Source organism: Chlorocebus sabaeus, chromosome X, assembly GCF_047675955.1.
Source record: "Chlorocebus sabaeus isolate Y175 chromosome X, mChlSab1.0.hap1, whole genome shotgun sequence".
Taxonomy (NCBI): domain Eukaryota; kingdom Metazoa; phylum Chordata; class Mammalia; order Primates; family Cercopithecidae; genus Chlorocebus; species Chlorocebus sabaeus.
The window spans coordinates 29,038,742-29,058,908 of record NC_132933.1 but is presented as its reverse complement, the minus strand read 5'-3'; the positions used below and the strand labels follow the sequence as shown (position 1 = coordinate 29,058,908).

Sequence of the window (20,167 nt, the reverse complement as noted above, 5' to 3'; positions counted from 1 at the left end):
TGAATGAAATGGAATCTTTGTATGGTAACTCAAGATCTTATAAAACAATGTTCTGTATGATCTGGCCCCTGCCTACTTTTCCATATTAATCTCTTCCTCACTCATGTTCCAGCCACAAAGACTTGCCTTTTACTTTAGAGCCTAGTACATTTCCACCTCAGGGCATATATACGTGCTATTTCCTCTGCCTGGAACATTCTTCCCCTGACTCATGTGAGGCCTCTCTCACCACCCAGACTAGGTCAGGTCCCCATGCACATTTATAGAATTACACAATTTTAAAATTATAAAATTTTTCTAGCACTCTTCATAGTTGTAAATATATAGCTATGAGGGATCTTCAAAAAGTTCATGGAAAATGTGTATCATGAGAAAATTATGCAAGGAGTTCAAATTTTTTTTGCACTAAAATAAAGTCATATTAACTTGTAACACATCTGAACAGGATCTAATTTGAGGCACTAAGAAGGATAAGACATCAGTTTGAAAAGAGTCCCTGTCAGAGCAACGTGAATTTTGCTAAAATTGAAGCAAGAACAAACATCAAATTTATGATGAAACTTGGGTGGAAGAATGATGACATCACTGATGCTTTATGAAAAGTTTATGGGGACAATGCCCCAAAGAAATCAGCAGTTTACAAATGGATAACCCATTGTAAGAAGAGACAAGACGATGTTGAAGATGAAGCCTGCAGCAGCAGGTCATCCACATCAATTTGTGAGGAAAAATTAATCTTGTTTGTGCTCTAATTGAAGAGGACCAATGATTAACAGCAGGAGCAGTTCTGACACCACAGACATCTCAATTGGTTCAGCTTACAGAATTCTGACTAAAAAATTAAAGTCAAGCAAATTTTCCACTTGATGAGTACAAGACTGTTACTCCCAGACCAGCAGCAGACAAAAGCAGAATTTTCAATGGAAATTTTAAATAAATGGGATGAAGATCCCAAAGCATTTTGTTGAAGAATTGTAATAGGAGATGAAACGTGGCTTTACCAGTATGACTCTGAAGACAAAACACAATCAAAACAATGGCTACGAAGAGGTGGACGAGGTCCAGTCAAAGCAAGAGTGGACTGGTCAAGAGCAATGGTTATCCCAGCACTTTGGGAGGCCGAGGCAGGTGGATCACTTGATGTCAGGAGTTCGAGACCAGCCTGGCCAACATAGTGAAAACCCATCTCTACTAAAAATACAAAATTTAGCCGGGGGGAGGGGGGGACAGGGGTGGCATGCACCTATAGTTCCAGCTACTTGGGAGGCTCAGGCAAGAGAATAGCTTGAACCCAGGAGGCAACAGCTGTTTGGGATTCTCAAGGCATTTTGTTTGTTGTCTTTTTGGAGGGCCAAAGAATGATAACATCTGCTTATTATGAGAGTGTTTTGAGAAAGTTAGCCAAGGGTTTAGCATAAAAACACCCAGGAAATCTTCACCAGAGAGTCCTAATCCACCATGACAATGCTCCTGCTCATTCCTCTCATTAAACAAGGGCGATTTGGAAGAGTTTCAAAGGGAAATCATTACTCATTTACCTTACTTACAGTCCTGATTTGGCTCCTTCTAATTTTTTTTTGTTTGTTTCCTAATCTTAAAAAATCTTTAATGGGCACCCATTTTTCTTCAGTTAACAATGTAAAGAAGACTGGTTAAGTTCCCAGGACCCTCAGTTATATCAGGATGGACTCATCCCTTACAAAATTGTCTTGAACTTGATGTAGAAATAAAGTTTATAGTTTTGTTGAGAAACAAAGTTTATATTTTTAAATATTTATATTTTAAGTCCCCTTTTCCATGAACTATTTGCAGTCCCCTCATATTTGTGTGGGTTGTTTAATATCTATCTGCCTTGCTAGACCATAAGCTCCATGAAGGCAGAAACTTGTACTGTTTATCATTTTCTCCCCAGTGCCAAGCACAACAGTTGGCAAGAAGTAGTAATGAATTAATGGAAAACTGGGTACTTAATGTGAAATGTTTGGCTGAAAGGTAAACATTTGAGTGAGACATTTGGATCATCACCATCCAATATAACTTTTCCTAAAGATGAGAATGCTCTAGTACTGTGCTGTCTAGTACAGTAGCTACTAGTCTCGTGTGGCTATTGAGCACTTGAGATGTGACTAGTGCAGTTGAGAACCTAAATTTTTTTATGTTATTTAAGTTAAATTTAAATACATGTGGCCAGTGACTACCATACTAGATAGTGTAGATTTTGATGTCTGCAAATATTTAGATATTGGATGGTCTGCACATTTAGCTAAACATTATATAAAAGTTTTAAATTTTTTCTAAGTCAAATTTATTGGGTTTTTTTCCTATTATGGTTTCTTTTCTTTTTATGTTTACAAAGTCCTTTCTCATTGTAAGATGTAATCCCTATTTTTAAAATTCTGTTTGTTTTCTTTTAATTTTAACTCATTAATCCAGTTGAAGTATTTTTATTTATCTTATTCTTTAGTATATGGTATGAATTTAAAAATCTAAGGCATTTTTCTTAAGAGTTGTCCCATTTATTTAATAATGCTTATTTCCCCCATTGATTTTTGATGCCAGTTTTATAATATACTGAATTTTGTACTTGGGTGTGTTCTAGAGCTTTTATTCAGTTGCATTAATCTGTCTATTCTCACATCAGTACCACTTTGCTTTAATTATCATAGCTTTCAAATATGCCTTAATGTCTGATAGTTCTATCTTCCTTTCACTATTATTTGTTTTAGCTATTCTGACTCAGTTAATATTATGTTCAAACTTTTTTCTGATGTTAATTCATACGTGCATGTAATGTATGGTGATCATATGTAACAAACTCCAAATTAGGACACATAATTAGCAAATAAAAATGTGGTAACCATAATAAGTTTTTTCCTCCAAGTATAGGGTTGTGCATGTGGTAGGCGCTTCTTGATTAAAGAGATGAATGAGGTCAAGACATTTCCTAGGTTTGTGACTTCTATAGTAATTAGTTCTTATATATATAACACGTAAGATAGCTTTCCTTTTTTGCACTTAAGAAAAAACATTGAAAGGTTATTTCTTCTCTGTTCTGTTTTTACTGTTCAAGGAGCTTTTAGGTAGTTTCTGGACCAGCAGTGTCACCCACATATTCAATGCAGCCCAATTACTTACTGAGAATCACAATGCATTGAATCAGAGTGTAACTAAAGTCAAAGCTGCAGGAAGTAGCAGCAATACTAATGAGTATTCGAAACTGATTAGAATGCAAAAATTTTCCACCATTCTTTAAGTATCAGTTATAATATGGAGTAATCAGGTAGCAGCTACTTGAAGCAAATGCTTGAAAGTGATTTTTTTTTGATTGGAAAGATTTCTTAAGAATTACATTTTTAAAATTAGGACCACTTTTTCCCAAAAAGGTTCAATTGGTACTTTCTAATGTAATTAAAACACACACATATACACACATGCACAAACAAGTATATTAATATTAAAATTAAGCAAATATTAATAATTAGTCATATTTAACTAAATGAAACCAGCCATTATGGATAGCTGGAAAGCTGAGACTACCAAATGAAGGGCATTTAATGTATTCTTAGGGGTAATGTTTGAACAGTATAAAAATGGAATTATTGGTCTAAAATCTTAGTCATGGGGCTTTCAGAGTTTATTCAATCTATCTTTCTATCTCAAAGTTGAACTGAATCTACATTTATCATCAATATCATCTTAATCCTACTATAGGGAAAAATGGTAATTGGAAATCTCAAGGAGCCTTCCCCCCTGCTCCCTAAAGAGACAATCATAAAAACATACTGAGCTCATATCAAAGTCTTTGATATTTAATTTGCATATAGAGACATAGTTTTAAGGAATGTTCACAGGTCAATACACATTCAGTGAAATCTTCTATGTCTTCTGAATCTACATAGACCACAGGCATTGAGAATTGATAATTCATTAATTCATTAATATTTAATTGATCCATTCTTTAAACATTTTGGCTGCCTTGAGATGACCTTGAGGTCATAAAAAATGGTGATAATTAAATATTCAATTATTTTTATTACTTTACTAAGGCAGGAAACATTGGCTCAACCTTAACTGAGCCAGAAATTATAATTGCATAGGTTGTTAATGTGTTTTCTGAGCATAACATTTTTAATCAATACATAACTGAGAAATTCCTATTATTATATCAAATCCTTTTTAGAATGAAGCAGACCACCTAGGTTTACATCGAGGACCTATCATTTGCTTACTGTGTGATTTTTAACAACTTACTTGACTTCTCTGTGTCTCAGTTTCCTAATTTGTAAAGTAGTGTTAATAGTATTTCCTAGCCAGGTGCAGTGGCTCACACCTGTAATCCCAACACTTTCAGAGGCTGAGGCGGGCAGATCCCTTGAGCCCAGGAGTTTGAGATGAGCCTGGGCAGCATGGTGAAACTCGTTTTCTATTAAAAATACAGAAATTAGCCAGGCGTGGTGGTGTGTGCCTGTAGTCCCAGCTACTCAGGAGGCTAAGGTGGAAGGATTACCTGAGCTCTGGAGGCAGAGGTTTCAGTGAGCTGAGATTGTGCCACTGCACTCCAGAACGGGAGACAGAACAATACCCTGTCTCAAAAAAAAAAAAAAAAAGTTCCTACATAATGGGGATTAAATGAAATAATTCACGTAAGGGGCTCAGCACAGGGCCTGGCACATAGTAAATCCTGAATACAAGTGAGATACTATTATTTTCAACATATTGGGAATATAACAATGGGTGATGGGTCATGCTTAACATGCAACAAGAAAACCATATACAGAATATAATTAGGTGTTTGATTGTATGGTGCATATTATCAACACCATGGGTGATTAAGGAGGTGGATGTCAGAAGTTTCCTGGGAGATATAGTTTGAGATTTAAATTATGGACAGAGAATAATGGGTGGAGAAGACATGAAGACGTGCCAGGTAAAAGGCATATAATGAAAAAGACAAGAAGGAAAGTGAAGATGAGTCTTAGAGGACCATAAAAATAAACTAAATAGTTTATCAGTGGATCATTAGATTAAAAACTTCTCTCCAGTTTCCAAAACAAGGTTTTCAAGTTACATGGGTAGTAAACAGTCTCTTCAGAAAATAGTCTCTTCTAAGTGTGTGTGTGTGTGTGTGTGTGTGTGTGTGTGGTGTAGTTTACTATCTTTCAAGTGGCTCACTTGAACTATCTCATGTAATCCTTATTACAACCCTATTAGACAGAGTGTGTCTAATTATTCAATCTGTCTTTCCATCTCAAAGTAGAACTGAATCTATATTTATCATCAATATCATCTTAATTCTACTATAGGGAAAAATGGTAATATCATTTAATATCATCAACCCCATTTTAGAAATAAGGAAATTGAAGCATAGAGATATCATAAAACTTGCCCCAAATCATGCAGTTAGTATAAGAGCCAGAGCTAGTATCTGAATCCAGACAGTTTGACTTCAAATCTCTGTGTTCTTAATCACAAAGTTGCCTCCACTTAATTTTGATAAAGTCTTAAAACTTTTAAAGGTTAACTGTCAGCCAGAACAAGTAAAGGAAGAAACTCTTACAATGCAATTTGATGCTTAAGCCATGACTGCTACCTTATTAATATAAGTCTGCCCCATGTCTGAATTCAAATGACAAGGAATGCAATTGTCCAAGCAGATATAGAAATATGAGGAGTCAAATTTAATAATATACTTCAGTTTAAGCTAATATACAGAAATTAAATTTTTTTTTTGTTAATTTTATGTTTCATCAAGTAGAAGGTATGTGGAAAGTGAGGATTTGTTGTTTTAGGCTCATTCAGAGGTGGTTTGGGCAGTTTTGATGTCTGATCATACAGTATGTTAGATGTTTTGTTGGCTTTCCTAAGAGAAGTGGTAACTCTGAGGTCTTGGAGCCACATATGGTTTTAAAAAATATCATGCGCAGCTCCTTGATTAAATATTTAAAATTCTACCAAAAATTGTCTTGATGCTATGTCCTCTGAAAGGTATAAAGTGTTACTAAAAGGTAGACACACAAGAGGGAGTTCCAAATAACTAACAACAAAGAAAAATATTTTAGTGTGTCTAGTGCAAACCATGCTAACATCAGACAACTTGAATAGTGGTATGTTAATTTAATTTGATATGATAAATACCATGGGTATGGAAGGTAGCATGGTGTAGTAGTTGAGAAAATATGCTCTGAACTCACATAGTGCTAAATTGGAGACTTGGCTCTGCTACTCTCTAGCTATGTGATTCTGGATAAGTCACTTACGATCCCCACCCAGAGCATTAATTTTCCCATCTACAAGTAGGGAAAATAGTAGCACCTAAGCCTCATAGGGTTATTGTGAGAATTAAATGATACATAACACATGCAAAAAAAATTGGAGTACTGCCTGGTCATAGTAAATATTCAGTAAGTAATTTCTTAATGTGATTGAGACTAAAAGGTAGCATTACCCTATATAACTCAGTATCATTTATACTAGAGATTCCTAATTTTCACCCTTGGCCAGGTTGATTACCACTGTGCTAGAGGCTGGGCTATTCCTTTCTTACGTGAACATTTTATAAATGACTCACCTCCATCATTGTCCAAGTTATCTCCACAAAGCATTTCCATGACAACATTGCAGCCTGTCCCACTCCAACCCACCTGGCACACACAGTGCCAACCATTTTGATCCAGGGTACATCGTCCATTTCCAAAGCAGAGTCCTGGGCAGCCATCTGAAAAGACATCAGAGAGTAACCATCACAGAGACATCAGAGTGGGATTGGCCAACAATGATGTATTTGCCTATAGGGAAGCATCTAATCATCTGGACCCCATTCAGAGGAGGTGTTGAATAAATGGAAGAGGAGCTTGCTTGCTTGCAAAACCTTCCCAGGGAACTTGTTATCCCTTACTCTGCAGTGGTTTTCCTTAGAGAGCCAATTAAGCTTTATTAATGCTAACCCCAATTCCCAACCCCTGGTTCACATAGGAAGAAAACTATGGCAGGGGCAAAAATTCTTTTTTCTTTTCAATAAACATATCTCCTGATCTCAATCAAAACTATATGGATGACACTGTATCTAGTTATGGCCAATATGTTGGGAAAAGATAGCAGTCCCTATGAAGAAAAACTTTCCCTTACTACTTCTAGCTTGTGCTGATTTTCCCTTGTGATGTATTGCTTCAGAACTTAAGTATGTTGGTATACAGTTCAGACCACACCATTAAGTATTTGTTCACATGGTGCCTTAGAAATGTGCTGTAGTTGCTTCATATTTATTCACCTTTTCTCTTCAAGATTATTATTCATCTGCGGGCTAAGGATTGAAATCTTTACTTCTATGGTATCTCTCTCAAAAGCTTGCATGATATTATGCTTGTAACAATAATATTAAATGTTAAATAAGGGTTTATGGAATTAATACATGCTAGATTTAGACTTTCTGAATTATAGAAAACTGGAAAATATCAAGTCAAGAGGAAAGTGTAGCATTTAAATAACTTTTATCCATTGATGAAGCATCAACACTGACAATGGTTCCTCTTTAGACTTTAAATTTCTCAGGGATGCCCTATTCTTTGTACCCGTAGTTTGGAGTTCAGCTCTAGCAAAGGGTAACTTCACATGTGCCACATGCGCAGTGGGCAGATGAATGGAGAAACCAACTATAATGCTACTGGGTGTTTTCCTAGTAGCAACACAGGACCAGACCTGAATTTTACAGGGAATAGTCCAGTCAATATTCATTTCGGTTTCTTTCTTTGAAATAAAATTCCAAAAGCATAAAGAGCAAAACAAAAAACAAACAAAAAACAAAAAAAAATTTAAAAAATCTGTAGAAGTAACCCAGTGTTCCTTCTAAATAGTTTTCCAAACAACTATCAACAGACCAGAGGAAGAAAAAATTTAAAAATAAAATGAGAGATGGCTGTTAGAAAATATGGAAAGCTTTATGTATGTAATATACTCATTACATGGCATATGATGAACATACATAAGTTTGAGAAGGGAAATTTTGTAGTTCTAATGGATATGCAATAGATAATTAAGATGAAATAAAGAATAATTTGGGACATATTAAGCTACTGAAGCTGAGGTAGTGAAAGGCACTAGGATATCTGGCAGAAAAACCTTTGCTGTCTCTGTTAAAGGAAGCTCCCTGGAGGGATGTATGATGGGATACTTCTAGGAGGATAATTCTCCTGCCCTTGTAAGGACTTAGGAGTCCTTGTATATGGACTTGGAGCTACATTGTTATGTTAAAGAAAAAGTTCATCCTCTGAACCAAATTATTTAATAATTATTAAAGTATTAAAATTATTTAATAATTAACCTGTGTTACACACACAGATCCAGACACACACACATACACAGAACTCAATATAAAGACAAGAGAAAATAGTCCTTAAAACTGCTTATCAGTCCATTCTATACTATGGCAAAAAGTGACTCTTCGATGTTGAAAGAGCAAATTACCTTTTAGTGTGACAATTTTAGCATGAAACTGAGAACACTATATTTAAATAAGATTGCCAAAAATAAAAACAAACAACACAAATGGCAAAAAACACCACCCTTTCTTTCTCACATGCATATTTTCTTTTAAAAATATATTTCTGTTATAAAATTAGTGAGAAAAATCTTACCTCGGACAGCGTCTAAGTAGTGAGCTAAAAGGGAGGGGAAAAGAATGATCAAACGAGTTTCTGACTATATGACAAATGAATTTCAGACTAAAGCTATACAATATGTACTAATCATCTGTTGCCTAGGAGGAGAACAGCAAACTGTGAACTGCTGAAATGCCTGCAGCTCAAAAGTTGGGTACATGGGTCTGTGTAGTCTGTGAATAATATTTTCTGTGAGAATGATATTAATGGTATTTTTTCAAGAAACTCTATTAGGCTTCCTAAAAAGTGTCATATTTCATTAGAAGTATAAGAAGTATACTGCATTTTCACATTTCAGTAATAACTTCTGTGAAAGAGCACTGGCTTCAACTTCTTATTAGTAATATCTTTAGAAGGGAGTTCTGGAGTAAACACCTATGGTAATCATCACAATATTTAAATCCTCTTATGTAAAGGCAATAAACCTACTGTAGTACAGGAATGTAACTACTTAAGCTACACATCTGAATCTCACCCCTCTCCACCTTTTTAATGAATCTTAAATATTTCCCACAGTCGCAGAACAAGACTTACTGTACCTTTAGTAGAGAAGTAATGCAGTTTATGAAGATTATATGTTATATGTATTATATATATTATACATTACTTTGGCAAGTTCCAACCATTATAAGAAAATACTTTCACCTAAAAATGAAAGCTGTAGTATAGTCTAGTGAGGGAAAAGCCTACAAACAATGAATTGGGCATCCAGAGGCCCACATTTGCCTTTGCTCTGCAGGAATTTTCTGCATAGTCAAGGAATGCCACTGGAACACTCTATGACCCACTTTCTTTAGTTGAATAATGGGAATCATACTTGTTACTCTGTATTAGTGACAACCATTCTATGCAAAGGTTTGTTGCATAGAAACCTTTGTGGTGGATAGAAATATATGTTAAGGGCTTTGCTTTTTTTTTTTTCAGAAAAAGAAAGTGTTTTATAACTGAAATATTTATTTTTAATATCTTTTATAGTGTGAAGATCACATGATAGATTAATTATTACATAAGCTTTTCCGTATTCACAGACCATTTTCCCTTTGTGAAATTAGCAATAAGGGGTGAAGAGAGAGTGGTGGCTTCAGGACCAACTCTCTACACTACCAGATAAACAATTCAACACAAATGTTCTATTGATGATAGGTCAGAAGTGCCTTCCTCATATACATTAAAGACAGCCTCTAATGATATTGAATGGCCCCTGTTAAAGTAGTCCCATTTAATGAAATTGCCTCTAAGTGCTTTCAACCGAAACAACCTATACTTTTCAAAAGGAAAAATGGGCAGAGAATGTTACCTTCACAACAAAAGCACTTTTGTTATTAACTAATGACACTTTATTCCAATGTAACATCTTTCACTTGAGTAACTCAAAGCACTTGAAAGCAGAAAACATAAGGAATACTGAAGTAATAAGAAATGAAACAACACAAAAAATACATAGAATATCATCGACAAAAGAAGAAACTTATCAGTTCACAAAACTTTAAAACTTGTAACCAACCCTCCTTGTCCTCCTCTACTCCAACCTCAAATTCTACTAAATGCCTAGTGATTGACTCACTAGACTGCTCTTAACTTCAACTAATTCAATTTACTTTGATTAAAGTATGGTGGTACTTACCAATTGTGCAGTGGTCGCCCTCCCATCCAGGGCTACACTCACATTTTCCATCTTTGCATTGGCCATGCTCAGTACAATGAGAATGACAGGAGCGTTCCTCACATGTTGGTCCTACCCAGCCTTCTTCACACTGGCAAATTCCTCTTGAGCAGACTCCATGGCTACCACACTCCATGGTACACAGCTCTGTGGGGAATTCAAAGAAGATATATTAACATATTTTGTTAAAACCAGCAGCCATTCTTCCAAAAAACATTAGAATTACCAAAAATCCCAGTCTATATTTATATTTTATTTATTTATTATTTTAATAGAGATGGGGTCTTGCTATGTTAACCAGGCTGGTCTTGAACTTCTGGCCTCAAGTGATCCTCCCATCTTGGCTTCCCAAAGTGCTAGGATTACAGATGTGAGCCACCATGCCCTGCCTATACTTATATTTTAAACAAAATGTTAACAAACAATTTATATAAACAAGATGTCACAAAGATCTCTAGCATCTGAATGAATGTGCAAGAAACTCTAAAAAGAGGTAGTTAAGTCTCTAAGAATAATATAAAACTCTAAGCCAAACTGATTTTGAGAAGTCTATAAAATGATAACGGCATTCAAGGCTTAGAAATGAGATTAATGACAAACAAATGCCAAGTGGGTTTCACTAAAAATTCATTAAGATCACAGATAATGTTGCAGGGATTTTATGATACTATAAGATATCACTAGGGGAAAAAATCCTAATAAAACAGTGCCCTAACTTCATTCAGAAAGACAAGTTCATTAATTGGAAAGATAATAACTTTCTAATAAAATTCAAAATATGAAAAAGGTAAAGATGTCAATGATGACAACCAGCTGGTTTCCCTGATCATACTAACAATATTTGCATTTATTTTAAGCATATAAAATTAACCCTGGTTGATTAAAGTACACATCCTTCTTATCTTCAAATGCTACTCAGTATTTAGACAGTATAATAATGATGATGTGTACTGGCTCTGCTGAGTTTCTTTCCTTTGTCACTTTGACTTTTTGTTGAGAAATGTTGAATATTAATAAAGTCATGACAGTAGATAAACCAACATAAAAGCAGGGAAGCCTCTTTTGTGATCTAATTCCCTTGCTGGAGGAAGAGAAGTAGGATAAAAACCTACGGAAAGAATGAAATATGTTTTGGGAACAATAGACCACATATTCCTGAAAGGAAAAGAGGGTGTTCTGGAAGCCGGGTTGTCTCTTCCACAGTCTGAAACTAGTTTAATATATTTAGAGGCATTGATATTAATATACTCCACAGATAGCAAAGTTATTTTTCAGTAGATGACAATATTCTTTTGAAAAAGCCATGATTATGAGTTTTATTATAATCTGGATCAATTTGTTCATAAGTTTACTCATAAGCATTCTTTGAAGGTCAGGGTATGATGGAAAGAGTAGTGGATTTGAAATAAAGATAACTGCATCCCTGATTCCTCTGCTTAGTACCTATGGACCCTTAGGCAACTTACTAACATATTGTCTTAATCTCTGTTTGTGTAAGAATGCAATAAAAGTAATAACACTTATACCTCACAAGGCTGTTGGATAGATTTGAAATATAGTTTAGAGATGTAATCAATAGGACTTGCTCAAAATTGGATATAAAGGATGAAGGAAAGGGAAAAATAAAAGTTTGGCTTAAACAAATGGACAGATAATGCTGTCATTAATGAAATGAGAAAGGCTAAGGGAAAAATAAGGGTGGAAGATCAAACAGATTAACCTTAAGATATATGTAAAAAGCCAAGTGAAAATGTCAGTGCAACCAGTAGGATATATGATTCTGACAGGCCAGGGCTAGAGATATAAAATTGGCCATCTTTAGCATATAGGTGGTATTTAAAGGCATGGAAATAACTGGTTGATATCCCTAAAGAGGGAATAGAAGAGCCCTGAAGAAAGATCAGGCATTAAAAAGAGGAACCATCAAAGGAAACTGGGATGGAGAAGGTGGTGAATGATAGGAAGAAATCCAGGAGATTGTGGTGTAACTAAAGCCCAAGAAGACACTTTTTAATAAAGGAGTGTTTAACTACATCTAATATTGCTGAGAGGTCAAGTAAGGCACAGCCAGAGAAGTGCCCATTGGATTTATCAACATGGAATTTGTTGATGACTTTAGGAAGAGCTGTACTGACAAAGGTGTAGTTGAAAATCCAAATTGGAAGGGGTGGAAACGTGAATGGAACGCTGTACAGGGTATCATCAGGTTGTGAGAAAAGTCTAGGACACAGAAAAACGTATCTTAAAAAGGTGGGCCTTGGCTTAAAAAGTGGTAGCTCAGGTAGAATTATCCTGAAAGAACCCCTGGTCCCGAATCTTGGTCTGAATCTCTGATAATTTGTATTTATAATTTCAGTTCTTGCAGTAAGGCTGATATTATCATTCTGTTCCCCTTCACGGCCTTCCCCCAAGACATTAAAAACTGAACTGAAAGGGCCTTTATAAGATTAGGCGCTAATTGGTTAAAGCTAGTCAAGACAGTTCTGACTAGAATAGTTAGAAGCAAACATTTTTCATATATTGCTTTGTACAACTATAAATGTTAGGCATCGAGGAGTATGACATTCTGATTTCTGTCTGAAAAGTAATAGAACTAGATGAACAGTATTGGCCAAATAGCAGACTAGGCTATTTTCAAACTATCTGTATATAAACCATTAGAAATGTTGGATATAATGTAACAATTTTTTAAATTGCATGTCTTGGCTCACAAAAAAAGAGAAATCTTCAAATGCCAGAAGCAAAGAGGATGCTAAAAGCCAAAGCAGTCAATTCTCTAGCAGTCTTGAGAGTTATTATACCCAATTACGACTAGGGGCTTGGGTACTTACGTCCACAAAGAAAAAAGAGATGAGGTATTGGACCCATTTCAGATGGGGAGTTGGACTAAATTTCCAGTATAAAGTTGGAGACACTTGAAAGGCTGCAATTTCAGTAAGATGGTGAGTAATTAACTGGACCCACTAGCCCAGAGAGATGACAAAGCACTGACTATTGAGTACAAAATAATAATAATAAAAAATCTGGAGCTAGAATAAATGTAGAAATAAAATACTATCTTTTAATAGTATGTAAGATGGAGTGTCCTGAATGAAATATTTGGGAAGCCTTGTATTATTCGGGAGTTAGGTAACTGGTAATTTGTCAAGTATGCATATGAAAACATAAAGGTGAGATTCTGTTTCTAGTAATAGGGATCTAAATAATTTTTACTATTCCCTTCTGATGAGAACTAGAAAATCTAAACAAAATATATTTTAAAATCTTTTGGGAGTTAGTGGAGTTCACAAAACAGTAAAGAATTACTGTGCCAACATATACACCATGGAATACTATGCAGCCATATAAAAGGATGAGTTCATGTCCTTTGCAGGGACATGAATGAAGCTGGAAACCATAATTCTCAGCAAACCACGGCAAGGACAAAAAACCAAACACCGCATGCTCTCACTCATAGGTGGGAATTGAACAATGAGAATACTTGGACATAGGAAGGGGAACATCACACACTGGGGCCTATCGTGGGGAGGGGGGAGGGGGGAGGGATAGCATTAGGAAATATACCTAATGTAAATGACGAGTTAATGGGTGCAGCACACCAACATGGCACATGTATACATATATAACAAACCTGCACATTGTGCACATGTACCCTAGAACTTAAAGTATAATTTAAAGAAAAAAGAAAAAAAATGAAAAAAAAAAAAAAAAGAATTACCGTGCCAAGTTCTAGAAGAAAAAGAAAACCCAGAGAGAGGAGCCTGACATTTGTGGATGCTTTTCCCGTAGCAGCATCTGTCAATTATACCAGAGTGAACTAGAGGCTCAGAGGCTGAGTAGGGCTTTTTCAGTCTCATGGAATCAGAAAATAAAAATTGAATCGAAATTTCCAACATTGGCCAGGCACATTGGCACACACCTGCAATCCCAGCACTGTGGAAGGGTGAGGTGGGCAGGTCACTTGAGCGCAGGAGTTTGAGACCAGCCTGTGCAATGTAGTGAGACTCCATCTCTACAAAAAATACAAAAGACACCCAGCATTTTGGGAGGCCGAGACAGGCGGATCATGAGGTCAGGAGATTGAGACCATTCTGGTTAACATGGTGAAACCCCATCTCTACTAAAAACAAACAAACAAACAAACAAACAAACAAGTAGCCAGGCGAGGTGGCGGGCGCCTGTAGTCCCAGCTACTCGGGAGGCTGAGGCAGGAGAATAGCGTAAACCCGGGAGGCAGAGCTTGCAGTGAGCTGAGATCCGGCCACTGCACTCCAGCCTGGGCGACAGAGCGAGACTCCGTCTCAAAAATAAAAATAAAAACAAATAAAAAAAAAGATAGCTGGGTGTGGTGGCATGTGCCTACAGCTACTCAAGAAGCTGAGGTGGGAGGATTGCTTGAGCCCAGGTGGTCGAGGCTGCAGTGAGCAATGTTCATGCCACTGCACTCCAGCCTGGGCAACAGAGTGAGACCCTGTCTCAAAAAAAAAAAAAAAAAAAAAAAAAAAAAAAAAAAAAAAATTCCAACATTGAAGAAAGCGGTAAGCCAAATAAATGAAGCAAAATTGAAAGAAGACAAAAGGGAAAAGGACAAATTCATAGTCATAGTCAGACTTTACAGCCCCCCCGTCACACTAACTGATAGAGCAAGCAAACAAATCAGAAGGAGTATGAAATATTTAAGCAACATGGTTAACAGATTTGATCTAATTGATATATATAAGACACTGCCATAAATGACTACAAAATACACATAATGTATTTCAAATGTATACAGAACATTTACAAATATTGACCATATGCTAGGCTCTAAAGCAAGTCTTGATATATTTAGAAGTATTGAAGTCATACATAGGATATTTTAAGTCCAGTATGAAATTAAACTTGAAATTAGTAATAGCAGATGAATCTAAAATCAATACATGTTTGGAAATCAAGAAATACACTTTTGAATAAAACATTAAACAAATAAGACATCATCATGAAAATTAGAAGAGACTGAAATGAGTGAAAATGTGTAATATAATTAAATCCATGTGTACAGAAAAATTTATGAGGTAGAAAGAAAAACGAGCTGAAAAACCATGACCTAAGTATCGACTCTAAGAAATTAGAAAAAGAAAACCAAAGTATACTCCAAAAAAGTAGAAGGAAGAAAATAGTGATTATAAGAGCTAAAGCTAATACAACAGGAATAAATATACTACAGAAAGAATCAACAAAGTCAATACTTGATGATTGGCTCAGACCAACAAAATTGATAAACTCTTCGTGGAGACTGATCAAGATGAAAATACAGAAGACCCAAATAACCAATATCAGAAATAAAAAATAATGACATTGCTATACATAGTACAAACATAAAACATCCCAAGAGGATATCACTAACAGCTTTTTGTCAACACATCTGAAATTTTTGATGAAATGAACAAATTTCTAGAATAATACAACTTAATAAACTACAAGAAAAAATGGAAACTGAATAGTTTCTCTAAAGAAACTTAATCCATAATGGAAAACATTACCACAAAGAAAATTCCAGTCTCAGATGACTTCATTTGTAAATATACCAAACTTTTAAGAAAGAAAAATTGCCAATCTTAAATAAACTTTTCCAAAAAATAGAAAAAGAGGAAGCTCTTAACAATATGCCTTATGAGGTCAGCATAATCCCGATATAAAATTCTGAAGGATATTATTTAAAAAATATATGCCAATCTTTCTCATGAAGATTTCATTCATGGATACAAAAATCCTAAACAAAAATTAACATAGCAAATCTAGCATTACATAACAGGAAATAATATCATGACCAATTTGTGTTTATTCTAGGAATATATTATAAGATTGCTTTCACATTTGAAAATTAACAAATGTAATTCATCACATATATGGAATAAAATAGAAAAATCAAATTATCATCTCAATAGATATATAATAGATATTTCATAAAATACTAAACATCCATTCATGATAAAAACTTGTAGCAAACTAAGACTAAAAGGAAATTTTGAGTTAACTTGTAATTAAAAGGAACTTTTAACTTTAATTTTAAAACTAAGACTAAAAGGAACTTTAAATTTGATAAAGAGTAGCTACAACACCTCATAGCAAACATCATAATAGTGAGATGTTGAAATCTTTTCTTGTATTATTAAGACTGAGACAAGACGCTTATGATCATCACTTCTACACAATATTAATTCTGGAGGTCCTCGCCAATGAAATTATGCAAGACAAAGAAAACTTGTATAAACACTGAAAAGGAATAAATAAAGTCATCATCACTCAAAGGCAGTACAACTTTAACTTAATGGACATATATAGGACCTCAAAGCTATGACTATACGATACATGTTCTTTCCAAGCACACAGAGAATAACCCACAAAAACTGACAAAGATTCGTCTACAAAGCAAGACTGAATAAATGCCAAAGTTTCCACAGCATACAGATTACACTGCTTTAAAAAGTGCAGTAAAATTAGAAATCAATAAACAAAAAGATAACAAAAGAAAAATCCCAGAAAGGTGTTCTTTAAAAACACACTTAAAAATAATTCATGAATTATGTTTCAAAAATTACATTGGAATTAGAAACTGAGTAACAATGAAATACTATTTACAAAAACTTGTGGGATGCAGCTTAGACCGTAACTTATAGCAAATTCACAGCCTGAAATGCATATAGTAGAAAAGAAGAAGAATTGAAATCTAATGAGCAATGTGTCCAAATCAAGAATTTAGGAAAAGGACTACATATAAGTAGATGAAGGACACAACAAAGCCAAGAGCAGAAGTTAATGAAATTGGAAACAAAGAAACAACAGAGAAGATCAACAAAATCAAAATCTACATCTTTGAGATGAATATAAAAAATACAGAAACCTGTGGCAAAGTAAGAGAGCTAGAAAAAAGGAAAAGAAAGAATACAAATAAACATTAAAGATTAAAATTCAAAAATAAATTAGAGACTGCTATTAACAACTTTATGCCAGTAAGTCTGAAACCTTAGATAAAGTAGACTTTTTCCAGAAAACAAATGGACGTGAGAAGAAATAGAAAACCTGAATACACATTTAAAACATTGAAAATTGCCCAGATGGTTTTACAGGTGTATTTTGTCAAATTTTCACAGGACAGATAATCTCTATTTTAAACTATACCAGAGAACCGGAAAAAAGGAAAACCATCTTGAATCATTTTATAAGACTATAGTCTAGTTCCAAGACAGTTCCAAAATAGGGTAAGAAAAGGAGAAAATGATTTTTTTTAAAAGATGAGATGTCACTATTTTGCCCAGACTGGACTCGAACTCTTGAGCCAAGCAATTCTTCCACCCCAGCCTCCCAAGTAGCTGGGACAGCAGGTGTGTTCCACCTTGTCCAGCTTTAGAAATGATTTCTTAATAGGCCAATCTCACTTATAAACATGCAAAAATCTCCAAGAAAATATCTGGTAATCAAATAAAAAATGCACACACATACACACACACACATACACCAGTATACAGAAGTCACAGCCAAATAAGCATGAATGCTAGGATGGTTTAACTTTAGAAAAATCTATTAATGTAATTCACCACTGAATTATTCCATTTTACTTTAACACATTTCATAATGATTAAAGAAAAATTATAATTTTATTATTATATGTAGAAAGAGTACCATTTAAAATTTAGTTCGTATTTATGATAGAATCTCCTAGAAAAGCATGGCTAAAAGATAACTTAATTGAATATGGTAAAGGTGATTTACCAAAATCCTATAGTAAACATCATATTTAGTACAGAAATAGAGTAATATATTCCTCTTAATGTCAGAAGAAGTACTAGAATTAACTACAGCTTCTAACTCAATGTTGTATTGGAAATCATAGTCAGCACAAAAAAGCAACCAAAGACATAGAAAAGTGGAATGCCTGAAAAGGAAGAGACAAAATTGAATATACAAGTAAACTATGAAAGCTACAAGAGAGAATAACAAGGTTTCTGGATGTAAAACCAAAAAGAAAAAATCAATAGCATGCCTGGATATCGGGGGCAGCAAAATAGAACATGTACTTTTTTTTCTAAATAAAAGGTCCCATTAACGATAATAGCAAATATAGCAAAAAAAGGTTCCATACTCCTTCACATAAAATTTTACAACTTTATTGAAGAACACATAAAAAGACCCAATCAATGGAAAGTACTGTGTTCATGGCTCACAAGCCTCAATATCATTAGAATGTCAATTTTTCTGTACTAGTTCTATAAATTCAATGTAATTCTGGTAAATATCCCATCACAGAGCTTGAAACATGATCCTAAAATCCATATGAAACAGAAAAGGCCAAGAATATCCAAGAACATTTTGAAGCATACCTATTAATACTAGGGAGTGTGTATACCTGTCTGAACGTAAATATCCATCAATGGGAAAGGATATATAAATTTCAGTATATTTATGCAGTGCAAAAAATATAGCAGTTAACTTGAATAAGGTAGAGGTCCATGCCTGAATATGGATAAACATTAGAAACATAACAATGAAGGAGGAAAGCAAGTTATTCATATGAAATTTAAACACATGTAGAACAATACAACATATTTTATGGATATATACATATTTGGAAAAGCTTAAAAATATGTATTGTATGGCAATGATTAGATTGAGGATCGTGGTTTCTGCTGTAGAGAAGAGAGGTAGATGGGATCACAAAAGTATACATAGGGATTTTGTGTTTATTAACTTTTTTTTTTTTTTTTTTTTTTTGAGACGGAGTCTCGCTCTGTCGCCCAGGCTGGAGTGCAGTGGCGCACGATCTCAGGTCACTGCAAGCTCCGCCTCCCGGGTTTACGCCATTCTCCTGCCTCAGCCTCCCGAATAGCTGGGACTACAGGCGCCCGCCACCTCGCCTGGCTAGTTTTTTGTATTTTTTAGTAGAGACGGGGTTTCACTGTGTTAGCCAGGATGGTCTCGATCTCCTGACCTCGTGATCCGCCCGTCTCGGCCTCCCAAAGTGCTGAGATTACAGGCTTGAGCCACCGCGCCCGTCTGTGTTTATTAATTTTTAAAGCAAAGTAGTGGGTTTACAGCTGTTCATTATGTTACCTTACATGTCTGAAATATTTCATAATAATTTACAAAAGAAAAAGAGAATCAGTAAAAAACAACAGTCTTTAGAGACTGACTGTTCTATTGAATAAATAACTGGAGATATGACTTAACCTAACTCTTACACAATACCCTCCACAGATACAAACCACAACCATGAGTCGGATTTATAGTTTCAGCACAGCAAGTATCCAGGTGGGAAGCAAAATCCCCATGAATGAGGGAATCCTCTACAATATGCATTACTATAAATGGAGAAGCAGATCTTAAGCAATAAGCATTCCTCATTTTGAACTGCATCAACATTTCTGCAATTACATCCAGTTCCAAATGGAGTTTCTGGACTGATTCTAAGACATTTTTCAATCCCAATCTTCCTATAATCGGCAGTGGGGTTGGTGTGGGTGAAGAACTAACAGAAAACATGCAGGCAATTGTATAATTTATAAACAAGATAGAAATGATATTTGCTCTAATACATTTGTCTCATGAATAGTTCTATTTCATGTGTAATATTTTCTATCTTGTTGAAAATACATTAACATTACAGGCTACAAAATATGACAAAAGAATGCTAAAATATAAACATTCTTCTGTGCAAATGTATTGGAAAAGAACATGAAAAATATAGGCAGACACTTTAAAGTTCTATTGAGACATTTCATTTTTAATAAGTTTTTTATGCATGTCAACAATGAACAACACTTGTATAAATTGAACTCAGATACAACTGGAACACTTCTTTGTTGCATGCTGA

General features: G+C 34.8%; 1 protein-coding gene across 1 annotated transcript in view; it reads right to left on the bottom strand.

The window, feature by feature from the left end:
- TENM1 (teneurin transmembrane protein 1) overlaps positions 1-20,167 on the bottom strand; it is a 497,338-nt gene that overhangs the window by 193,452 nt on the left and 283,719 nt on the right. The window contains exons 10-12 of the mRNA XM_037988761.2: positions 10,279-10,464; positions 8,631-8,654; positions 6,569-6,715 (exon numbers count right to left, since the gene is read on the bottom strand). Coding sequence (XP_037844689.2) covers positions 6,569-6,715; positions 8,631-8,654; positions 10,279-10,464 — 357 coding nt within the window. The remainder of the gene's footprint in view (positions 1-6,568; positions 6,716-8,630; positions 8,655-10,278; positions 10,465-20,167) is intronic.